The 13,728-nt window shown below is 44.3% G+C and overlaps 1 protein-coding gene across 2 annotated transcripts in view; it reads left to right on the forward strand.

Annotated features, from left to right (window-relative positions):
* Abca1 (ATP binding cassette subfamily A member 1) overlaps positions 1–13,728 on the forward strand; it is a 121,892-nt gene that overhangs the window by 57,164 nt on the left and 51,000 nt on the right. For both annotated transcript variants that reach the window (XM_075967212.1, XM_075967211.1), the window contains exons 8-12: positions 4,395–4,487; positions 6,805–7,045; positions 9,304–9,443; positions 9,757–9,873; positions 13,141–13,338. In XM_075967212.1, coding sequence (XP_075823327.1) covers positions 4,395–4,487; positions 6,805–7,045; positions 9,304–9,443; positions 9,757–9,873; positions 13,141–13,338 — 789 coding nt within the window. The remainder of the gene's footprint in view (positions 1–4,394; positions 4,488–6,804; positions 7,046–9,303; positions 9,444–9,756; positions 9,874–13,140; positions 13,339–13,728) is intronic.

The following is a 13,728-nucleotide window of genomic DNA, read 5'->3' on the forward strand; positions in this document are numbered from 1 at the left end:
GAGGGTTTAGTTCAGTCTCCTATAGGCTCCACAGCTATTGGCCTAGAGTTAATGAGTTAACATGAGCTTGGTTCAACTGTCTCTGTAGATTTCTCCATCATGATCTTGATCTCACTTATTTATGTATTCCCTCCTCCCTCTCTTCAAATGGATTCCCAGAGTTTGGCCTGGTACTTGGTTGTGGATCTCTGTATCTGGTTCCATCAGTTACTGGATCAAGACCATGTGATGATGGTTGGGGTAGTCACCAATCTGACTACAGAGGAAAGCCAGTTTGGGCGCCCTCTCCACTGTTGCTAGGAGTCTTAGCTGGGCTCATTCTTGGGATTTTCCTAGTACCAGGTTTCTCCCTAACCCCATAGTGGCTCTCTCTATCTGAGCAGCATAATTGAGAACTTTACAGGTTTTGTAAAGTGGGCTGAAATGAGGCTTGTCCTAGATAGTTTGGGGCTCTGGTTCTGGGTCGCCTTCGTCTCAGCAATGTGGGAATGGTGTCTGATTCTTGAGGTTGGAAGGCTAATAGTCTATGATATTATGGTATTTAGTGATGATCTAAATATATCGAACAATGCATGCCTTCCCTTTAAGCTAAATAACAGAGAGTACAGTCCTTAACTAAATAGCTTATTTTTTTCTGTACTCCTTTATTTACTCCATGCAAGGAAATCCCTTTCTTACGGTGGACAATAGGGACTTAATTGAATTCATAATCAAGAGGATGTTCTCAGTCAAGAAGACACAATGGAATTCTGGGCTGTGCATTCCTGAGTGCTTTGAGTGCATTGCTGGAGCTTTTGGGAGCAGTGTTGTGGCAGTGTTCCCTTCATCAGGGAAGTGTGAGCAGGAGGCCACAGTGACTGGCGGATGTGGTTGCCATTCTGTGCTCAAGTTTCAAGGCCTAATTTGTTTCTTAGGTTAACTGTGTTTAATGGAATTAGCTGCTCTTTAGATCTGATACGTATTCTACCTTTCTTCATCCACACCCCTCATCCTGCCCCATTTATTGTATTTGTTTTGAGTTAAAGAGAAGCTTAGCAAACATTTCAAATGTAAAAAAAAAAAAAGGAATAACAAAAGGAAGGAACACCATCAGTGGGTCACTCTCCACCGGTCACCTGTGTAACCCTATCTGCTTCCTCAGAGGCAACCCCATTCTGAAGTTGTGTTTTTTAACATCATGCTGCACATATTAAATTCTGTGAACAGCACTGAATAGTATGGGCTTGCATGTGTTCACCTGTATGCATGTGTGTGCTGGGCTGCCCCTGTTCTTTTTTGTGAAGCTCTGTGTTTTTGAGATTTATCTATGTTGACCATGTGGGTCTGGTTCATATTAACTGCTATCTGGTTAGCATATCCATTTTATGCTAAAATTTTTAAAAATCCCATTATTCTTGTCTTTGACTTAATTTTTTAAAGTCATTTGTGATATCATTTGATGTACAGATTTTTTTTTTCAGTTAAGATGTAAATTCACTTCCTTCTTTTTGGTTGGATCCTATTTTTGTATTTAAATTCTATATTTAAAATTCTTTTTTTCCCCGTGTGACTGTCGTTTATTTTACACCTCATTTGCATACACACTCTCCTGAGAAGAGAAGGCTTACCTCAAGTTCATAAATATATTTTCTCCAATTTGTTTTAAACTTCCAGTTTTCCTTCAGCTCTTTAATCTATCAAGAATTTATTTATAAATAATGAGGTAGGATGGGAAACATGACTATCTAGCAGATCCAGGAGTAGCTATCAAATGGCTTATCTTTTGCCTGTCAGTTTGAAACATTTCATTCTGCTGATTTCCATCAGTTCCATCTCCGTATCCTGTAATATCCAGGCAGAAAAAAAAAATAGAATGAGGTCTGGAGCAAAAATATTTAGATAATCCAAGCTTGAGACTGATGCTGAATTTGAATTATGTGCATGTATTTTTAACTCTGTTACATCAGTCTGTGCCTTGAACATCAGCTTGTATCAGCTGCAGGTCGCTGATATTGTTCAAGTATACAGAACATCTATTTAAAAATGACTTTGAAATTATGTTTTATTTGTGAATGGCACTCACATGACATGGCACACATGTGGATATCTACTAGAGGTCAATTTGTGGGAGGCAGATCTCTTCTTCCACCATATCCTGGTGGTCGGGTTCAGGTAATGAGACTTGGCAGTCAGCTTCTTTGTTTTTCTCATCAGCCCTGAATTTCTTTTTAAATTGTTGTGAAAAGTTCTTCACACTGGCATTGACTGCTGCACCATATTATGTTTGGGATTGGTTTAGTCAATAAGAGGCCAATACTTCAGTGCATCAATTAAGCCAACAGACCACAGTTCAGACTATTGACAGTCAAATCATCTCATCAGACATTGCTTATGGAAGGTCCAGTGCTTATGGCAGAGGTAACCAGGTCCTTGTGTTTGTATCTAAGGCCCGTTACGTAGGGAGGTGCAGGGTGCATGCCTACAGTGTATGAGCTGTTGAAAAAAAAAAGGAGAATAAGCTTACCCACACAGCACAGAGGAGGGCAGTTGCTGTTTTGAGTACTGGGAAACTCTGCATCCAGGAACAGCTGACAGTAAGAGTTGAGGAAGGAAAGAAGAAGGGGAAGATGAAATGGTTGATGCTTGTGAGGGCTTACTGTATGGCAGGTTCTGCTCAAAGAACTTAGTAAGTGTTGTGCGATTCAGTGTCTAGGAAACTCTGTGATGTGCAGCGATTTTTCCTCTGAGGAAGAGTAGCTGAGGGTATGGAGACAGGGGGATTTGAGTCACTTGCCTAGGGTTCTGCAGACCTCAAAACCGAAATGTACCCACCTACACTTCAGATTTTAGAAATGCGTTAGATTGACAAGTTTGTTTCGCCCTGTTTATTTTTGCTTTATAATCCTGAACATCCGTCATCATGGGGGTAGGCCATGATAAACACAAAACCATTTTACCTCCTGCCGCTTCTGATTAGGACCTCTTAGTATGTAAGTGTCTCCCCGACTGTGGGAAATCACAGGTTCAACGTCCGTTGTGCCGATCTTCAGTTATAAAGTGAATCCACAGAGAGAAAGTGAAACAGAGCTGCCCACTGTTTCTGTCCCTGAGTCCCTCTCTCTGGAAGGAGCAGCCATTGACGTGATCTGTGAGTTGTATCTCAGATGTCCCTGAGTATAGATAGCGTTTACGAGTGATCACCGGTCCCTTGGAGGACTGAGTGCAGGAATTCTGGGGCTTGATTCTCCTTCCTAAGCCCTCCCAGTCGAGCCCAGGTGTCCAGCTGCGCCCATTCTCTCATGGGCAGATTTTCTTAGAAATGGGCTTCCAGGACGGTGCCAGCCACTGAGATTACGATGATCATCACTCACTATTCGGCATTTGGAATTCGCTTCATCAAAGATACAGGCGGAAGACTGTCTCCACAGCTATTTCTTACCGTTAGTCCTGTCTACCTCTGGTGCTTTCCATGTAGCTCCAGTGTTAGGGTTTTGCACAGTCTCTGACGTGACAAGTGTTGTCAGAACAGCCTAAAATTCTCTAGGTGTTTGTTACAATATTGAATAAAACGAAACAGAATCCATAAAAACACTTAGAAATCCTGCATCCCCCCACTCCGGAGATTTTTCTTCCTGGTCCTTCCTAGCCATGGAACTGAAGTTGGAATTCCTTCTGCAGCAATTCTGGTTTCAGAGCTTCTGAGGTTTTTTTTTTTTTTTCCTTAGCTTTTCTGCTGTGATTTATCTTTCCTTTAGGCCCAATTATTTTTTCTCATGTTTACTGTGCAGCTAGGCTATGTATCATAACAGCTAAATACTTTAATTAGTAAATGCAAAGTGTTGACTAACTCTTGACATAAAAACAGTGTTCTGTGTTAAATTTTCGGTGCTCGAAACAGTGAGAATAGTGCTGACTCCACAGAGAAAAAAATAATTATTCTCTTTGGTTACTGTTGATTTTATCTTTACTCCCTTTTTTTTGTGAGCCATCACGGACTCTTGTCTCAAGGCCATGTCTATAAACATGTGTCTTGTAGAAGAGTAGATAAAGCTAGGACTTTCTGGTCAGAATTTCGTTGAACACACATGCACATGCATGCACAACACACACATGCACACATAGAAGTATATGCCTGCATGTGAGATATTTCTGTACATTGTCTGTTCAGTAGCCTTAGGTTTGTATTTCTGTAGTCATCTATCAGAGAGAAATTCTTACCTGAAGAAAACTAAACATGCAGGCATGCGGTTAGAGTAATTGTACAATGTTCTTTATTTTGGTTAGAAGTTGGTTTCTTGTTTTTTTTTAAATTTGAGATTGGGAATGGTTTTGATTTAGTTGTTTATTTTCTATTTAGAGATTTCAGCCTTGTATTTGAGCTCAGAGACAAAGGATTTTCCCCCCTCTCTTTCCAGACAAGACTGAACTCTACATCTCTTCTCCCGACCCAGCAGCTGGCGGAAGCCACCAGAACATTGCTGAATAGCTTAGGGGGGCTGGCCCAAGAGGTAAGTTGTGTCTTTTCAGCCATATTGAGCAGACTGGCTGTTATTGTTTTCTTTAGTTCTGGGTTTGGATAACATGGTCCTTTTACTTTGAACATCCCATGCTATGTCATTAAATTTTAGAAGCACAAGTAATCTAAAACTTACCAGTTTTGGTCTCCACTGGAGAAGAAACTAAAATGCATCAATGTTGCAGAGATAGTTAGTGGTTTAGGGTCTAGTCTACATCTTTCCGTGTGAGCTTCTGCCTGCCCCTGTTGTGGGAGCTGCGGGCCTCTTCCCACAGCCCAGCTCCTGGCCGCTTGGCTAACTTATACCCTGAAATAACAACACACAAATTGTATTCTTTTAAACATTGCCTGGCCCATTGGTTTCAGCCTCTGAACCCATTTCTAATAATCTATGTAGCCCACGAGGTGGCTTACCAGGGAAGATCTTAACCTGTGTCTGTCTGGAGTGGGAGAATCATGGTGACTCCTCGACTCAGCTTCTTTCTCCCAGCATTTTGTTCTGTTTACTCGGCCTACCTAATTTTATGTCCTATTAAAGGGCCAAGGCAGTCTCTTTATTAATAAAAAATCACTCCCACATGCCCCTAAGTCCTTTCATATTTGTGAAGAGGAAAATTCTCTCATGTTCCACCTCCCCCTGTGCACTGACTTTGCTTGGCAGCAGATTCTGCACAATGTTTTCAGTAAGGTCATCCAGACTGCCATTGTGTCAAAACACACCTTTGCTAGCCAACTGGAATGCTGTGGCTTTCCTGAAACACCTGCTTTCTTTGCCTGTGAAATCTGGCCTTTGAGGTGCAGCCTTGGGAATATGGTCTCCTAGTGAGTGCTGGGCTGGTTGGCTGTCTCTTACAGTCCATTCACTCCTGGTCCAGCATCATCAGTGGTGCCCTCTTTTCCTGACAGACCACCTCATGTCACTTTGGTCACATGTCACACAGTTGCTCTTCCTGAGTAATGCTAAAAAATGTATTTGCTTGGTTCATGTCTAGAGATAGTTAGTTGCTATCTTCAGAGCCCAACTAGTGACAGGAAAAGACAAGGACACCACAGGTGGATTATGGTAGTTTGACTTCTTTTGCCTATATCATCCACAGGGCACAATGAGGTCCATTTTATTGTGCACATTTCACAGATGGCAATGTGGCTGAGGAAGTTAGACACTTTGCCCACAGTCTTCTAGACAATTAATTGGTCTGAATGGAACTTGAACTTGGGACCTAGAAACTCTGAAGTCTGTGTTCTGCTTTGCTCCTTCCAAGAATCCATCACAAACTCTTGTGATGACTGCCATGGACCAAAGACCCTAAAAGAACTTCTGCATTAGCCATCCTGGCAGTGGGGATATGAGATGAGTGAGGGCTGACGTTACGTCAGAGCTGGGTGAGAGGGAAGGTATGCAGGACAAGACTGAGAAACCCTGTGGTATCGTAGCCACATAGGTTCTGACCTTGCTGGTTACTGCAGCTCAGCAGTGAGCACAGCAACCCCACTGCCAGTATTTATCTCACATAAAAGTAGACATCAGAAATAAACAGGTCAGCTGATGGGATAATGGGGATCTGTGCAGTGAAAGAAGAAAAAAATCACGTAAGGAAGGTAGAAAGAGTAATGAGGTACCATCTGAAGGGAGTGGGGGAAGTCGCTCCAAAGACAGTTCTGCTGTGTTCCTGGAGAAGTTAGGATGCTCCAGGCAGGAAGAAGAGCAGATGCAAAGCACTTGTGTCAGGACATCCTTGGAGACATGCTTAAGATCCATGAAGGAAGCCAAGGAGCTAGAAGCAGGGGATTAAATGTGGCTTCATGTTTGCACAGTGTCTACACACTGGGTATTGGATTGAGGAAGAGACTGAGTTGAGGGGAAGGGAGGTGAGGGACATTGAACAGATGGAGAATGTAAGGTACTGGTCTGTCCGTTTGCTCAGATGATCTCAAGTACAGCCACCCTTCTTGGGCTACAAGATTAAGGGGTTACCTTCTCCTGTGAGCCAAGGGCACTTTGCAGAGTAAGTGTACAGTGTGAGCCCTGGTGGTGGAGAATGAGCAAGAATTTTCTCCTCGGACAGGTGCTGGATGGAGCCACCAGTTTGGGATAACCTAGTAATCAGGTGTTGTAGGTCCCAGCACCACAGATAGAGAAGACCACTTGACCACCGCAGGGAATCATAGTGATTTCAGACACAGTATGTTCTGGAACATAGCTTTTGGGTTAAGAAAATAAAGTGTCTGCTTTTCCTCTTGCCCCAACCCTTGCTCTGTCCTTCGTTCTCTTTCCCTTCCCCCGTTTTCTCTCCGCACCCTGACCCCAGCTGTTCAGCACGAAAAGCTGGAGTGACATGCGGCAGGAGGTGATGTTTCTGACCAACGTGAACAGCTCGAGCTCCTCCACCCAGATCTACCAGGCCGTGTCCCGCATTGTCTGTGGTCACCCCGAGGGTGGGGGGCTGAAGATCAAGTCGCTCAACTGGTACGAGGATAACAACTACAAAGCCCTCTTCGGAGGCAACGGCACCGAGGAAGACATGGACACCTTCTATGACAATTCTACAAGTGAGTGTCCGTGCACACTGAAGCCTCGTCCTCGTCCCTGTCCTAGGTCTAGCCTCCTCCTGCGTCTTTCGCTTCTCATGCTTTCCTTCATTCTGTGTAGTAGCTGGGACACTGACCTCTCTGCTCTCATGACATTGCTCCTGGAGTGCAGACCTTGATGAGTGAGTCATTCGGGTTCTTTGAGTGGGAGGCTGGTACATCCTGGCATTATCAAAAAGGTGAACGAGTGATTGATAGCCAGAATCCCCAGTTTGCATCATGGGTGAACTCACCCATGTGTGGAATTGAAAATAAAATAAAATAAAAACCTAAAACAGGTTAGAGAGAGAGAGAGAGAGAGAGAGAGAGAGAGAGAGAGAGAGACAGAGAGAGAGAGAGAGAGAGAGAGAGAGAGAGAGAGAGAGAGATTGATTGATTGCTGGGACTGAGTGGGTGATGGAGAGGTGGGATGTGTTGGTCAGAGTGTTTAAAATTTCACTTATACAAAGTGAAATAGATAGCATAGTGAGTGAGTATTTGGTGACACTGTGTTATATGTTTAAACTCTGATAAGAGAGTTAATCTTAATGTTATGCACAGACAGACTGGCTGTCTGCATGAAGTGGTGGATATATTTGTTGATTGGACTGTGGTAGTCACTTCACAGGGAATATATGTAGCAGTGTTCTGTTGTATATTTCAAATAAATATTATTTATCTTTCAGTTAAATCTCAGTAAAGTCAGAAAAATTTATAAAAAGGAGATTTGGGTTCTTTAAAAAAAATTATCATTAGTTTTACTGTGAGATAAGCTTTATAATAAACGCCCGAAAGTGGGTGACAGTATTAATAGTAAGTACAACAACTACAAGAAAATCTAACATTAAGGCAGAATTTCCTCTTTATAATTCTTCCTATTTAAATTACCTTATCTCATTCTCACAGTAACCCTGCAAGGAAGGTTCTGGAACCTCACATTTCATTGGCTCAGAGGTTTTAGTGTCTTGGTTAAAGCTGCATTCCTAGGTAATCCCCAAGCGCTGGGCCTCCAGCCCACACACTCCTGGCGCTTTCCCGTGAACTGTCTCGTTAATGGTGGCATGTGTGCACCTTCTCACTCAGACATCCGATCTCATGTTTGTTCTGCATTGGCATTCTTAGCTGCAAGACGGTGTTAGAGAACCCGGTAACTCTATATCCACTTAGCACACTTGGGTGACTCTGTGTGGGTGTGTGTCCTGTGCCTGGTGACAGCCAGGGTTTGGTGTTACAGTTCTGACAATGCCATGTTTTTCTTGAAAATACCATGTGGCTGAGCCATTCTCTATCGCCAACCGCAGGCGTGTCTTTGAGACACAGAGTGGGGCAGCTTCTTGTGTGTGGCTGTAACACAAGAGCCTCGTGTCCACTGGAGTACCACACTCCAGAACCTTCCAAGTCGCCCTGTACAAGCCTGAGGAAGATGATGGTGTTGGCAGTTTTATGAAGCCATCTACTCTTCCCCAGCCTTCAAATCCATCCAGGGGTATCTCTCATTTACACACAGATAGACCTGAGGCCAAGTCCTTAAAAACGAAAGTTCTGGCTTTGGGGATATAATACAACCAAGAGTGGTTGCATTCCATCAGTGAGGACATGGACTGATCCCTAGGATGCCCCCCAATTCTGCTGTCTTTATTATTATTATTGTATCAACTGTTTATCAAGCAGCTTACAGAAGTTATATGGTATCTAAAGTAAAACCCACCTGTTGATTTGAACTTTGGATATATCAGTTTTGAATTTTTATTAATATAAATATATTTGTGATAAGATCTATTAATTATCAAGGAAATTATTGACATTTCCTTGAAACTACAATCTAAACACGGCCTTCTGGCTTTCCCAATAAACGTTCCATTCGTCTTAAGTGTAAGCAGCTGTCGGGGCTGGCATGAGAGTATAGAGCTAGAGTTAGGATGGTGTGTGCATAGCCCAAATGTCCTTCTAGATGAGCTCCGATCTAAGAAAGGGCCTGATTCTTTCACACATTGAACGCTTTAGAGACCTCACAGGAAATACCTCAGCTAGTTCTCTTCACAGCTCTGCCAAGTAGATGCTATGAACTTTGCTTTGTACAGCAGAGCAAAATGAGGGTCAGATAATTAGAGTTATCCACTGCATGAATAGGTAGTGGAATGGGCATTTGTCCCCTGCAGTGGCCGGGAGGCTTTAACCTCTAAGGTCCTGTTGGCATCTGGCCGTGTATATAAGCTAATGTCTGCCTTCTGTCTTCGTAGCTCCTTATTGCAATGATTTGATGAAGAACTTGGAGTCCAGCCCTCTTTCTCGAATTATTTGGAAGGCACTCAAACCTCTGCTTGTTGGAAAGATTCTGTATACTCCTGACACTCCAGCTACAAGACAGGTCATGGCTGAGGTAAGCTGCACAGGCTTAGGGCTCTAGCCCCAGAATCTCCCCAGGAATTAGATACAGAAAGTGAAGGCACCTTCAGATAGAGTGTGCTGAGTATACTCATGGCCTTTATGAAAGTTTTAAATCATTAAAAAAAAAACACTGTCCCTGAGTGTTTGAATTATAGCTACAGGAGGAATTTCCTAAGGAAGAGAAAGGGCTAGGCAGGGATTTCTGGGATGGGTGATTTTTTTTTTTTCCTTCGAGGAACCTTGGAATGCTCACTGCCTCTGCCTCTCTTCTATCTGTACGGATTCTGATCCCTACCTGACTCTAGGTGAACAAGACCTTCCAGGAGCTGGCTGTCTTCCATGACCTGGAGGGCATGTGGGAAGAACTCAGCCCCCAGATCTGGACCTTCATGGAGAGCAGCCAAGAGATGGACCTTGTGCGGGTGAGCGTCTCTTCTACTCACTTTACTTGCTCTGCCTCAAAGAGGTTTCTGGACATCTTCCCAGAAATATCTGAGATGATGATGCTGTAAGTTAAACCAATTGAGCTGCAGTAAGATTAGCTGCATCCACAGAGCCGCTGCCTCTGTAGAAGCACAGACCAAGGTTCAGTGATAGCCCTGGGTATATCAGCATCGGTGTCCCTCATGATCCAATAGCAGTTTTGCACAAAAACTTAAGTGAAGAGCAGAAACTGGAAGTAGAATTTGGTGAATGCAGGACGCTGAGTCTTTTCACTTTGGCTGTAGTTGTTAAGGTAGGCACAGTGTCTTCTGTGGCCTGTCTGTGTCTCGGTAGATCTTAGAAGGAGGTATGGGGACAGAAACGTGATCTGGCATGCAGACAGGTCAGGTTCTGGTTCCCTAGGCACAGGGTGAATGCAGTGTTGCTGCCATGGAGTGGAAGGAATTGCATGTGACATGCCGGGCCACTTGAGAGGGACTAGTGCTCCAGAGATAATCAGGACCTAAAGGAGAGCAGTCTGAGGATGTGGTGTCTCCTTTGTGTCAGCCCGAGAGCCATTTAATCACATCATCCCTGCCTCAGCCCGAGTCGAGGATCATTAGACAGCTTCCTATTGCCATGGTGAGGGAGGCCCCTTCCTTTGATTTCTTCTGCTATCAAGAAGCAAGGGAGATTTTTGCCAGGCTTCTAGCCTTGAACCTTTGTGACCTGAGGGATGCTGGGTTTTAGAGATACCCCCATCTTTTAAGGGAGCTCTTTGGAAGTTTAGGTATGCTCTGGGGATAGGTTACTGATCAAGGAGCCGCAGGAGCTAGAGAAGCCAGCGTCTCCTTTGATGCAGGGTGCTGCCACACCTGTGCAGAATTCCTGCCTTGGCGCTTTGACCCTCAAGGGATGTGGGTGAGAAAATGAAGAGCAACAGTCTCATGCATTAGTGCTGAGTCATAGCACTAGCTCACACTTGGTGTGTGGCTCTCCCTTTAGCCCCAGTTCCTCTCTTCTGCGGGATGTACGTGATCCTCCTAAAGCAAATACTGTATGCTGTAGCACGAGCGCCTGGCCTTGTTTTCCTGTTGTTTTTCCTTGAGATCCTTACTTGTATCACTTGGGATTGTTCTCTTTCCGAGAGGGAAGGGGCTTAGAGAATTTTAGCTGAATTTGGGTGTACATAGATGTTTCCCTGCTCAAACAAAACAAAACCAAACAAGCACCCCCCCCCAAAAAAAATCAAGGTCTCATCCATCGTATAGCTCAGACTGGCCTGCAACTCACTGTATAGCCCAGGATGACCTCAAACTCACGGCAATCCTCCTGTTGCAGCTTCCCCCAGTGCTAGAATTACAAGCATGAACCACTGTGCCTGGCCTTCCCGGCTTTTAAATCAAGAGTTTCTTTGGCGACAGCAGCTGGTCATAAACTCTCAATTGTTAAGGGATAGGTCCTTATAAACATGGGGAAGTGTTCCCTAGGGACTTATCTCGGAGAATCCTGGGTGTGGAATAGGAAGTAAAGAAGCAGAGGTGGGAAGGAAAGGCATGACAGTCTTTGACGGGGGACCCTGTGTCAAGCTGAGGATCTTTAACTTCAGAGAAGGGCATCAGATAGATGGTTTTAAGCAAGTGGGGATGTAGATGCATTGCTGTAGGAGACAAAGAGGCATAAGGCAGAGATTGTCTGAGTGAGCAGCAAGGACTGAGTGCAAAGGAGATCTGTAATGGCTTTTTATTGTTGTTGTTGTTCATAACTGGACATGGTCCCTCATCTCCAGGCCCAGCTTTCTCCCATCTAGTACTTTATGTGAAATATCAGATTTTCTGTTCCTTTCAGGCTCCCTGGAGATGCCGTAGGGTCAGTGACCTCACTGGGTCTGGATGTCCTCTTCCCATACTGCTTAGACGCCCCACTGGGCAGGGCTCACCCCAATGCCACCATCCCATCTCTCTGCTTTTATTTGTTCATTCACTTCCAGGTTATTCGAATAAAGTAGTTTCAGAACTGATATCCCATGCCTCTGTGGACTTTTGTGAGGGACAATTCTGTATCCGTTATACTGGTACCTCACTGCTGACAGTGTACATTGTTATCCTCTGTGGAGAGCCATTGGAAGCGGAGGTTTCAGAATCCACAAAGAATGAGTCACGTGCTATACCTTTGTTCCACCCCCAACCCCACGGGGATGTATCCTACGGCAAAAATTTTAAAGACACCGTCGTGGGAGGGCCGATGTTATTACTGTAATTGTTACTGTGGGAAATTGGAGATAGACTAGATGCTATGCAGTGTAGGAATAGTTAATGAAATTATAGCAGATACATTCTGTAAAATCATTATGTTCCCATTAAAACGGCGAAAGAGAAGCCACTTAGGAGAAGAGCTTACAAGGTTAGTGAAAAGAAGACTGATTAAGGAAGGTGCTCTTCATCTTCTGGAGACCCAGCCCAGTAGAGCAAGGGCCTCCTGCTTCCCCTGGAAATGGGTAACCGAGCATGGCACCTGTGTCCATTGTGCCCAGTCAGCAGTTGCCTCATTTCCCTGGCAGTGCGTCCGTGCAGGCCTCGGGTTGAGGACCAGAATGGCTTACCTGTCACCTTTTTCACACTGATAGGCGATGGGAGACAGGCCTCCTTTTCATCATGGTCCACATGTTCTTGGCTAGGGAAATGCCATCTTTTACTTGGATTCCCCGGCAGTATTTCTTCCCTGAGTTAAGCCTTAGATGTGGGCTTATTTGGCATCATTAGACCGTGTCTCAGATGAGAAGGCAGGGCAGATATGATGCAGATACACGGGTGCCGGAAGCAGTGGGCCTGTGCCTTCCAGCCTGGCTTTCCCACTCATTAGCTACATTAACATCCCTGAGGTTCTGAGTGCCTGTGTGTGAAATGGGCAGAGTCAAGGCTACACCCTCATGGTACTGTGTGAGTTATGATGTCTATAGATCCTGCAGCACGCTGTTCTTAGAGTTAAAACCATTAACCACTGTTTGGTACAGTGGGAAGTCTGTGAGTTCAGAGGTCTGACTTTGTGTCTCAGCTCATCCATTCACCTGGCCAATATCAGTCATGCGATTTCAACTTTAGCCTTCATCTTTGTCCAGTAGAAGCCTCGTCCCCGTGTCTTACAAGTGTCTGTGTGGAGATGCACAGATGCAGACCGAGGCTGTGAGAAAGGGAGGGGCATGCGTTGTCGCACATCTTACCATGAACTTGATGTTTTCTGTTCACGCGTTCTTCCCGGAATGGCAGACGCTGTTAGACAACAGAGGCAATGACCAGTTTTGGGAACAGAAGTTGGATGGATTAGATTGGACCGCCCAAGACATCATGGCATTTCTGGCCAAGAACCCAGAGGATGTTCAGTCCCCAAATGGCTCCGCGTATACATGGAGAGAAGCTTTCAATGAAACCAACCAGGCAATCCAGACAATATCGCGCTTCATGGAGGTGAGGGTCTGCTCTGCACATCCCTTAGCAGGGGCTTTTCCCCTTGAGATGTTACAATAAAGTTAAAGTCATAAGGAGAGCCTAGAACGAGTGTGTGGTGTCATGCACAGCTATATCCCGCAGGCCTGGAGGACAAGATAAACACTAGATGAATGGCTTCATGAGTAAATAAACTTACTTCCAGATTTACTTCAGATAGACTCCAGTGTTTAAATCCATTATTTTCTAGGTGTTCCCATGTGTTGATAATCTCGATTCAAATGGTAATAAATTGTGCTCTTATAAAAGCCGTATTTATGAAACTTATCTAATCTAATTTGGGACAGATAAAACTCTAAAACTTTAATCCTAACATTGATGGAATGGAAAAAGCTGACCAGAACTTTTTCT

This window comes from Microtus pennsylvanicus, chromosome 3 (genome assembly GCF_037038515.1).
Source record: "Microtus pennsylvanicus isolate mMicPen1 chromosome 3, mMicPen1.hap1, whole genome shotgun sequence".
Classification (NCBI taxonomy): Eukaryota; Metazoa; Chordata; class Mammalia; order Rodentia; family Cricetidae; genus Microtus; species Microtus pennsylvanicus.